The sequence below is a fragment of the Hippocampus comes genome, unplaced genomic scaffold (assembly GCF_001891065.2).
Source record: "Hippocampus comes isolate QL1 unplaced genomic scaffold, H_comes_QL1_v1.1 scaffold9, whole genome shotgun sequence".
NCBI lineage: Eukaryota > Metazoa > Chordata > Actinopteri > Syngnathiformes > Syngnathidae > Hippocampus > Hippocampus comes.
This window is the reverse complement of record NW_017805275.1, coordinates 2,063,794-2,073,547: the sequence shown is the minus strand read 5'-3', so window position 1 is coordinate 2,073,547 and position 9,754 is coordinate 2,063,794. Positions and strand designations below refer to the sequence as shown.

The 9,754-nt window shown below is 44.0% G+C and overlaps 1 protein-coding gene across 1 annotated transcript in view; it reads left to right on the top strand.

Moving 5' to 3' along the window:
- The first annotated feature begins 317 nt into the window (after positions 1 to 317).
- mcm7 (minichromosome maintenance complex component 7) overlaps positions 318 to 9,754 on the top strand; it is a 13,013-nt gene continuing 3,576 nt past the window's right edge. Inside the window, exons 1-13 of the mRNA XM_019870054.1 lie at positions 318 to 535; positions 2,108 to 2,187; positions 3,596 to 3,760; positions 3,834 to 3,958; positions 4,425 to 4,605; positions 4,683 to 4,820; positions 5,181 to 5,330; positions 5,421 to 5,535; positions 5,618 to 5,749; positions 6,488 to 6,571; positions 6,665 to 6,876; positions 6,952 to 7,217; positions 8,058 to 8,226. Coding sequence (XP_019725613.1) covers positions 505 to 535; positions 2,108 to 2,187; positions 3,596 to 3,760; positions 3,834 to 3,958; positions 4,425 to 4,605; positions 4,683 to 4,820; positions 5,181 to 5,330; positions 5,421 to 5,535; positions 5,618 to 5,749; positions 6,488 to 6,571; positions 6,665 to 6,876; positions 6,952 to 7,217; positions 8,058 to 8,226 — 1,848 coding nt within the window. The 5' untranslated portion in view covers positions 318 to 504. The remainder of the gene's footprint in view (positions 536 to 2,107; positions 2,188 to 3,595; positions 3,761 to 3,833; positions 3,959 to 4,424; positions 4,606 to 4,682; positions 4,821 to 5,180; positions 5,331 to 5,420; positions 5,536 to 5,617; positions 5,750 to 6,487; positions 6,572 to 6,664; positions 6,877 to 6,951; positions 7,218 to 8,057; positions 8,227 to 9,754) is intronic.

Sequence of the window (9,754 nt, the reverse complement as noted above, 5' to 3'; positions counted from 1 at the left end):
GTGTGTGTGTGTGTGTGTGTATGTGTGTGTGTGTGCGTGTGTCGCAATGGGTGACATTTTTGAATTTCCAAATATTTCAACAAGAGTTCTATGGAGCGTTGTTTGAGATTGTTATTTGAAATGGGTGTATATGTATGAGAATAAAAACAAATTCTGAAAGGAGTTCACCTGCTGCTTGTCCCTTTGTATAAAACCCAATCGTCGCCTTTCGCGCCATTCGCAACGAGAAGGAAGTGGGCTGGGTCACGTGACGCCCTGTGACCGAGCGGCTTTCCCGCCACGGAGAAGGCCCGCCTCTTCCGTGCTCAAACCTCCGACGCGATTGGCCAACGACGACGTCAGACTCGCGCCACTTCTCAGCGACGAGCTCGAGAGGACAACCAGCGACTTTCCGGCCAGCATCTACGTGGTCACTCGGTGCGAGACAAAAACGACTGATTTGGTTGAGAAGCTCGGAACGCACGACCTGCGGGATTGTGGAATTAAGTCCGCTCGGCAGCAGACATGGCGCGCAAAGATTACGCGGCGGAGAAAGGTAGGAGTCGCTTAGCAGCCGCATGGCTGCAACAGGTTGGCCTAGACAAGTCCGAGAAACCCATTCGCTTTTAAGACTTGTGAACAAAATGAAGTTCATCCAAGATTCCGATGCAAACGTGTGTTTGCTTTGGTGGCGATAATAGTGTGTTATACCCAGTCCTCGTGCGTACAGTAGGCGTGAGATGCTAAAAAAAGTGAATTGTAAAATGAGTGAGTGGTCCCAAAATTACCGAATGAATCTTTTTGAAGTTGTTCAAACTTGGCGACCAGTACGTTTAGGGGCCAGACTTCGTTGGTAATGTGGTGGGGGTTGTGACTGCTCTGTGACCCGGATGAGGCCACGGGAACAAAGGGAGCAGCCGTTCAAGCAAGCACATGTCCAGCCCCTCTGGAGTCACTTGCCACTAAGTTACTAGTCGGCCAGTGTAACCTTTCTGCTACCCACTTTCGCAATATGCAACATGACGAAATTGTTTGGCTGACACGTATTGACTTGCTATTTAAAAAAAAAAAGCATATTCCGATTCTTTAGCACGCTAGACTACCCATACTGTTGAAAGTTGACCAACTTTGAAGTAGAATTTCTGGTTGGGTAATTCTACGCACACGTAACTAGCTGAGTCTGCGTGTATCGAAATGTTAGTCACAACATATGCAGTGGATATTTTAGTCTTTGGCTGTGAGTTGAAAGACTCACTTTTAGTCAAATTTCCTGGACAAATTTTCAGCCTAACTAAGCACCCCGGACGGCGTATCAATGCAGCGGTTGGCTTATAAATTCAAAGTTTTCCTTAGCTTTTCATTTCACTAGTACACACGTTATAACTGATTCAACTGTTGGTTAGGTTTGTTGAGACAATAAAACAAGACAATGATCTATATTGAATTGGAAACGGCGGCGGCACTATTTTTTTCCTCGCGGAGCACCCGCGGAGGGATATCGGCGGTGACGAGCCGCCAAAGCCATGTGCTGCTTTGTTTACAAAAACATCGTCCAGCTCAGAAACGCCGAAGCTGCGCGGCGAGATCCAAACTATGTCGTCAAAGTGAGCGAGGCGCTTCCGTACTTGGCTCCGTGCTCGTTGACGCTCTCTTGTGACGCGGGACTCAAGGTTTGTTTGTACTTGTGGCGCTTTGAAGAAGTGCGGACTGTTTTTTTTGCCCACCCCCAAAAAACATGGACCCTGAAGTGAGCGCGCGTGCTGTGTATTGCTATCCTCATCCGGAAGCCGATTCTTAGCCTAATCACTGTTATTTAACCTCGAAACCTACAAGAAAAGAAGGCGCAGTGGCTGGGAATCCGTTTTTGTACCTTCGGTGGTAGTTTTCAGAGGCACTAAATGTGATAGTGACTCATCGAGAATACAGGATGCCATGTTACTCAACAAAGAGGCGGGAGGTCTTGCGTCGCAGAACAACAAATTACCCCAGCGTGCAGGCCCACTGCAGCTTCTCATCAACATCTTTAGGCGCTCCACTTTCATCGTAATACCGTCTGCACGTGAAAAAAATCATCTGTGTGTGTGTGTGACTTTATTGTGTGTAATGAAAACACAACGTTCCTTTACAGATAAATGCAAGAGATTCCTGCAGGAGTTTTACTCTGAGGATGACAATGGGAAGAAGGTGTTCAAATACGGTGCACAACTTGTGAGTACACGTTGTAAAATTACGAACCATTTCAAAGAAATAGTGAAAGGTTGTCTGGCGAGTTGAAAGTAGCGTTAAAACATTTTTAATAGAAAATACAGCGCTGCCGAAGGAGTGTATGTGCAGGGTCCGACTGCTGGCAAAATTTAACAGACTTCAATATTTGTGTTGAATCAAATAAAAACATTTGCGAAGCTATGCTTTTAGTTTGGAAAACACTGATCAACATCTTTGATTTTATGACATTTTGCAGACCAATAACTGAATCATAATACAATACTGTGTTTTCTGCACTGTCAATTTTAAATATTCAGTTTTTAATAAAAGGACCTTTTTAATCAAAGAACATGGAAATTAAAACGTTTTTAAAAATCTGATGAATCAACCTATCTGCCGCTATCGAACATTTTGGTATTCAGATATCCTATTGAAAATGATATCAAGCATTAGAGTATCATGATGAAAAACATATATTGGCTTGATTAAATAACAATCATGAAACCGAATGGTAAATTACACATTTACCTTAATGCCAATTAATACCAATTGCTTTTTAAGATACCTTTTATTAAAACTTGAATTTGGCTGTTTAAAACAGCACATTTGCGTAAGTCTGGTTCATTAAGACATTGATCAGTAGCAACTGCAAGTGTCAGCCTTAAAGTTTTCTTTTTCTTCTCTTAAACTGCCTTTGAGAAGCAGTCCAGGAGTCTTGTCAGGCCGTTTCGTACACTTGCCTAGTTGCCAGTCATCAGCCGCAAAGGCTGGTAACAGGTGTTGTATTATACAATGTCAGCGTACTTAATTGGCCAATGAGTATGATTTCAGGATAATGTTGGTGACAACAGTTAGTGAAGGCAAGTAAACTTTACTGGCCTGAGTCTGGCTGGCCTCTCCAATCGGGAGTCAAGTCAGCTGCCCTGCCACCACGATCTACCAAGAAAAACATCAAAATAAAAGCACGATCTACCAAGAAAAACATCAAAATAAAAGCCTGTCAGGGCATTGGATGTCCATGTATAATTTGGAATGCTTTAATGTTGAAGTTGACCTTCTCACTGCTGTGGCAGTGTGTTGTCGTCATCCACAGCATGAACAATTACTGCTGAGGATGGTTTGACTTGTTTTTCTGACAGTGCACATCAAATAAACGGGTACCTGATGTCGATAAAAAAAATTCTCTGAATTTTTTCTAAAATTGAGGTGCTGGATTACAGTGGGGGCATTTCACACCCAGTTAACAGATTAATTGATGATTAAAGTAATCGTTGGTTCCAACCACAATACCATTTTATAATGACAAAAACAATCATATTTGATATAATTGGCTGAAAAATGCTAGAGGCGCCTGTAAAACAATGCTTGTGAAGATTTGTGTTATTGTCACTAATTGTTCATGTTCCTCCAGGTGGCGCTGGCCCACCGAGAGCAAGTGTCTCTCTATGTGGACCTGGACGATGTGGCTGAGGAAGACCCCGAACTGGTGGAGAGTATCTGTGAAAACGCCAAGCGCTACACAAGCCTCTTTGCCGACGCCGTGCACGAACTGCTGCCCTCATACAAAGAACGAGATGTAAGCAGAATCAGTGGAGCCAACTGGTCCATGTTTATTAATAGGACGCATACTACCGGAATGTTGTGTACAGATTGTGGCCAAGGATGCGCTGGATGTGTACATTGAGCACCGGCTGATGATGGAACAGAGATCACGTGACCCAGCTGACACGCGTGACGCTCAAAACCAGTACCCGGCGGAGCTCATGAGAAGATTGTATGTTTCACAGTGAATACAGCGCACCCTCAAAAGTACAACTTAATCTGAATTTCTTTGAGCATGTCGTCATCCAAAAGGGAAATGCACATGATACACTTAATTAGTTTACCCTCGAACCACAAATAACCATTTTAACGTTTGTGCAATCGGATGTTGGCGAGATGTCTCTCCACTCAGAACTCGAATGGTGTTTTGTCATTTGTATTTTCCAGCAAAATTGACATATTTGCCTAAAGTGGCTGATGCACTGGGAATATTACCATGGGTATGTCTTTGCATTGGGAAACCAGAGCGGTGTACTTTGTTTTATTAGTCTTGCCAAATTGTTTTCTAATACCTTAAGGGAGTTTGAATTTGGATGGTCCGCTGTATTGTTAAGTCCAAAAGTCACAATTTAATCAAATGAGCGTTTTATATTAATGTATTCCCCCCACCCCCCACACACACACACACATACACACAGCGAGCTCTACTTCAAGCCCCCCAGCACAGCAAAACCAAAAGTGGTGCGCGACGTGCGGGCAGACAGCATCGGGCACCTGGTGAACGTCAGAGGCATTGTGACCCGGGCCACTGAGGTCAAGCCCATGATGGCGGTGGCTACGTACACGTGTGACCAGTGCGGTGCAGAGACGTATCAACCGGTAAGACCTGCTCTCTGCAGATTTTAGAATTGACAATAAGGCACATCTCCGTTCATCATGGTCTTGTTCACCTCCAGATCCAGTCGTCGTCCTTCATGCCACTCGTCATGTGTCCCAGCCAAGAGTGCACTACCAACAAATCTGGCGGTCGCCTCTACCTGCAGACAAGAGGTTCCAAGTTTGTCAAATTCCAGGAGCTTCGGATTCAGGAGCATGTAAGGAGATTTTTTTTCAATGTGACGTCAGCATTGTCTCACCCCCTTTTTCAACCTACAGAGCGGACTGACAATAGTTTGGGATTTTTCATCATAGTTTTTATTTCATTTTGAGTTTAGTTTTTTTTTTTTATTTAATTTGGTTGTTTTTAATGAGTTTTGACAGCAGGTTTGTTAGTTTTTGTTTATCTTGAAATTGCTTTGTTTTAGTTTCGGTTTTATATTGGTATTACATTTTTAATATATGGAATATTTGTCGAATGCAAGACTAAAAAAGCAGAAATTGTCACAATAAGTATTGTTTCTTTCTATAACAGTTCAGTTCATTAGTCTTTATTAACTACAATAACCTTCCTACAGAGTGACCAGGTGCCTGTTGGTAACATCCCGAGAAGTATGTCTGTATACGCACGGGGTGAAAACACACGACTTGCACAACCAGGTGACCACGTGGCCATCACAGGAATCTTCCTGCCACTTCTGCGCACTGGCTTCAGACAGGCGACGCAGGTACAATGGGCACGTTGTCATCAATTCCGCCATTCTCTTTGAGCCAGTCAAAAGTCAGTGTCCATTTTTTCTCATGTATTTTGTCCTTAGGGTCTTCTGTCAGAAACTTTCATGGAAGCCCATGCCATCACACTCATGAACAAGACCGAGGACGATGAGTTAGGAAACGAGGAGTTGACTGAGGAAGAGCTGCGCAGCATCACCGGTAAACACATTGCATCTTCTCGGTGTGCTGTGTTACTGGCGCGGCAGCGGGGCATGACGTGTCTTGTTGTTATTGTTTGTAGAAGAAGGGTTTTACGAGAAACTGTCTGGGTCAATCGCGCCAGAGATTTACGGCCACGAGGATGTGAAGAAGGCTCTGCTCCTGTTGCTGGTCGGAGGTGTGCAACAAGCTCCTAAAGGCATGAAGATCCGAGGTGAGTGAAGTCTGGTACAGCGGCTCCATCTACTCTTATGCAAACTGTTCAGTTGTACTTTGTAACTTTGAAGTTGAAGACAATACATTTGCATTTCATCTTAGGTAACTGTGGATTAGGGTTCCAACTGTGCTTTCGTGGCTTTTTCTGAGTTCTTAAACAGGAAACCTGGCACTAAAATAACAGGGGCCCGGGGCCATTGCTTGAATCTATCGGGCCACCCGAAGTTCAGAGATGCTGGCAACAACCGTTGAACACCTTGCGTTTATATATAAAATCCATTTTTTCAAGTTTTATCCACATAAATTGATCAACTCTCTTTGATGTGTTTAACTGCGCTGAAAACATTTTGCCCCTCCGGTAAATTCTTCCATGTGAAATGGCTGAAACAAATGCCCAGAAAATGTCGAATTAAGTTTTTGCTGGAATTTTGCACTGCAAATTTTTTTCCCATAGCATGGATATTTTAAAAAGTAGTAACCACACAGAGGTAACGTTTTCTTAAAGGCTGAAATAATACAGTAGATAAAGATGCTTTACACGCTCATTGAAACGTGCATAAATATACATGGCCAGTACCGTGTCTCGCAGGGCCACCACATATTTCATGCCTTCATGACGGTTCATGATTTTTCTGCTCAAAAACATCCTTTAAGACTGGGTATGGCATCTGTCAGATTGTTTTCGTCTTTGTGTAATGTCATATCTCATGACACTCTTCCTATCATATCCTCTAAGGTAACATCAACATCTGCTTAATGGGAGATCCTGGAGTGGCCAAGTCCCAGCTCTTGTCCTACATTGACCGCCTGGCTCCTCGTAGTGAGTACACAATATCGTTTTGAATTTGTTTTGTGGCCACACAAATATCACACATGTACATCTGTAACCCCCGTCGCTCACTGTCGTTCTCAGGCCAGTACACGACAGGCCGAGGCTCCTCGGGTGTGGGCTTGACGGCAGCTGTGATGCGAGACCCCCTAACGGGTGAGATGACCCTGGAAGGTGGCGCCCTCGTGCTGGCTGATCTGGGCGTGTGCTGCATCGACGAGTTTGACAAGATGGCCGACGCCGACCGCACGGCCATCCATGAAGTGATGGAGCAACAGACCATCTCAATTGCCAAGGTGAACTCTTTTTTACAATTTCTCTTTTTTTATGTTTTTTGAGAAGTCCTAACGCCTGACCAACCAACCAAACAGGCTGGCATCATGACCTCCTTGAACGCCCGCTGCTCCATCCTGGCCGCCGCCAACCCGGCGTACGGCCGATACAACCCCAAGAAGAGCATCGAGCAGAACATACAGCTGCCAGCTGCACTGCTGTCACGTTTTGACCTCCTCTGGCTCATCCAGGACAAGCCGGATGCCGATGCCGACCTGCGTCTGGCCCAGCACATCACCTATGTACACCAGCACTGCCGCCAACCTCCCACGCACTTCACCCCCATCGACATGAAGCTCATGAGGTGTGTGTGTGTGGGGACTTGCTTGGCGGTGTTGTATGTCATCCAGGGCTGCCACAAACACTTTTATTAATCAATTCATCTGTTTGTTTGTTTTTTTTACCCGTTTATTCTCACCCCACGCGTACAAAGAAATAAAATAAAAAATATGGAATCAAATTGGCATTGCGGAAAATGCAGAAATTGTGATTCGGTGACTGGCTTGCAATATAGTGTGTTCGCATTTTAGAAAATGGCCAATTTTGATCAGAAAAGCTCTTGAGATATTTAATTTGTGAAATTTTCCTTTTAATATTAACGCATAATTCACAGTTGTATCTTGGGGGGAAAGCTATTTTCCAATATCTTTTTTTTTTTATAATTAGAAAGTGAGAATTTTTTTCTCCCATCTTTGAATTTTAAAAATGGCTCTTTTTTGAATCGAAAGAAAAAAAACCCAAAAGGCACATGCAGCCAAAATGAACAATTTTGGATTTAAAAAAGGGTCTAAGCCATAGGTGTCAAACTCAGGTCCAGGAGGGCCGCTGTCCTGCATGTTTTCCAAGTCTCCCTGTTGCAACACACCTGATTCAAATGATCAGATCATCAGCAAGCTCTGCGCAAGCCTGACATTGAACCTGTTCATTTGAATCAGGTGTGTTGCAACAGGGAGACTTGGAAAACATGCAGGACAGCGGCCCTCCAGGACCTGAGTTTGACACCTATGGTCTAAGCAATACTAATACTGTTAGGCAAGTATGCAGGTGGTTGTGTCTCCAGGTATCTGTGTGGTTAGGAAAGCGTTTGGTGTGAGGATTGTTTTGATGCACAGTCTAATCTGTATATTTGTTGAATTCCTCGCAGACGTTACATTTCTGTGTGTAAGAAGAAGCAGCCGGTGGTGCCCGGCTCGCTGGCAGATTACATCACCGCCGCATACGTGGAGATGAGAAAGGAGGCGCGGGTCAGCAAAGACACAACCTTCACCTCGGCCCGCACTCTCCTCTCCATCCTCCGCCTCGCCACCGCGCTGGTGAGAACACTGTTGGTGACACATTGGTTACTGGAGGTCCACTTTGGCAATGATCCCGTGTATATTGAGGATAATTATGCATGCTTAGCTAGCACCCTGTGTTTTTAAGTTGTATTTCGTGGCTACAAGGGGCTTTTGCATACATTTAATGTAATTCTGACAACAGCAGAGTTTAGTCATGACTTTGGCACATTTGGACTTGAATACAAATTTGTTATCTCCACCACAGGAATGGAACTCGGCCCCTTGTTTAATAGGGGCTGAACGATTTTGACAAATTATTCAAGATTGCAATTTATTTAATGTGCACTTATTTTTTAAAGTTGTTCTTCTTGTTCAATTTTTTTTAGCACAAGCAGTAAATGAATATTTATTACACTGACAACTATCAGATTTATGAGCCATAAATGTTTGGGTGTTAGAGGTTAGACTTACACAAAACAATACTTAATATAAATAATACACATTGACTTCATAGCTTCATGAAACATGTGGAATGCACTTAAGCACTGAACTTATATTTGCCATGTGCTTTGTAAGGTTACAGTCGTTTAAAGCATTAAGTGGGGTACAACTTTTTTTTTTTTTGTCTCCTAAATTTTCTTCTGAAGCCTGGAACGTTTCCTTGCGAAGAACCGAGTTTCGCTGTACGCTTGACAATTCAATTGTTTTAATCGGTGGTTTGGTGTGAGCTAAAGTGCTTACAGTGCAGGTAGTGATAAATAGCCAATCTACTGCGCCGTGAGCACTTGTTTCCCACACTGGACAAAAACAAATGTCCTCTAATGTCCCGAAGATGCTTTCACTTTTGGATTGCCTCTGGGTGCAAAAAGTGCTGTTTGTGCAGGTAGCATGATGAACCCTACTGCAAAAGCAGCACTTACTGCAGCTGGGTGGCAGTGTGCCGCATGTGTCTGTACACCAGGGGTCAGACTTCCTCCATTCTCCAAAACGTTGAACTTCAGCGAGGGTCCTAGCACGCTCAGCTTTGCAGGGTGGGCAGTCAGCCAGTGTGCCAGCTGTGCAAACCCATGCAAAACTGAGCGCGTGGGGAAGTGACGTCATAACCCCGTTGTGACCTACAGAGAGGTTAGCTGGTGTTGAGAGGCGGAGACTTGGGCAATTGCCGGCCATCCCAGAGGGCATTGCACTTGTCTCGGTCTGACAGTGCCGGCACAGCGCAGCTGACGTCAAGACGCTCCACCAAGTCAAAAAGTTACAAAATGACCCACATCTGAATTTGTTCGGTTTGCAAAATGGTTTGTTCCTGTCTGAAACTGTCGCCATCATAAATAATTCACTGTATCCTACTGTATCTCATTTTCTACATGAACATATGTATAAAAATCAGAGATGAAAGTCCTCCGGAATTCCGGGTTTTTCAAAATTGTCCCCGGAGAATTGAGGAAAATTTGCATAAAATTAGTCCGGATATTAGTTGACAACATTGAACGAAGACGCGTTTGAGTTCGTTGTATTGCTTTCGCGAGCGTAGCCATATTGAGGCACTAACACTAGTAACAGTAAA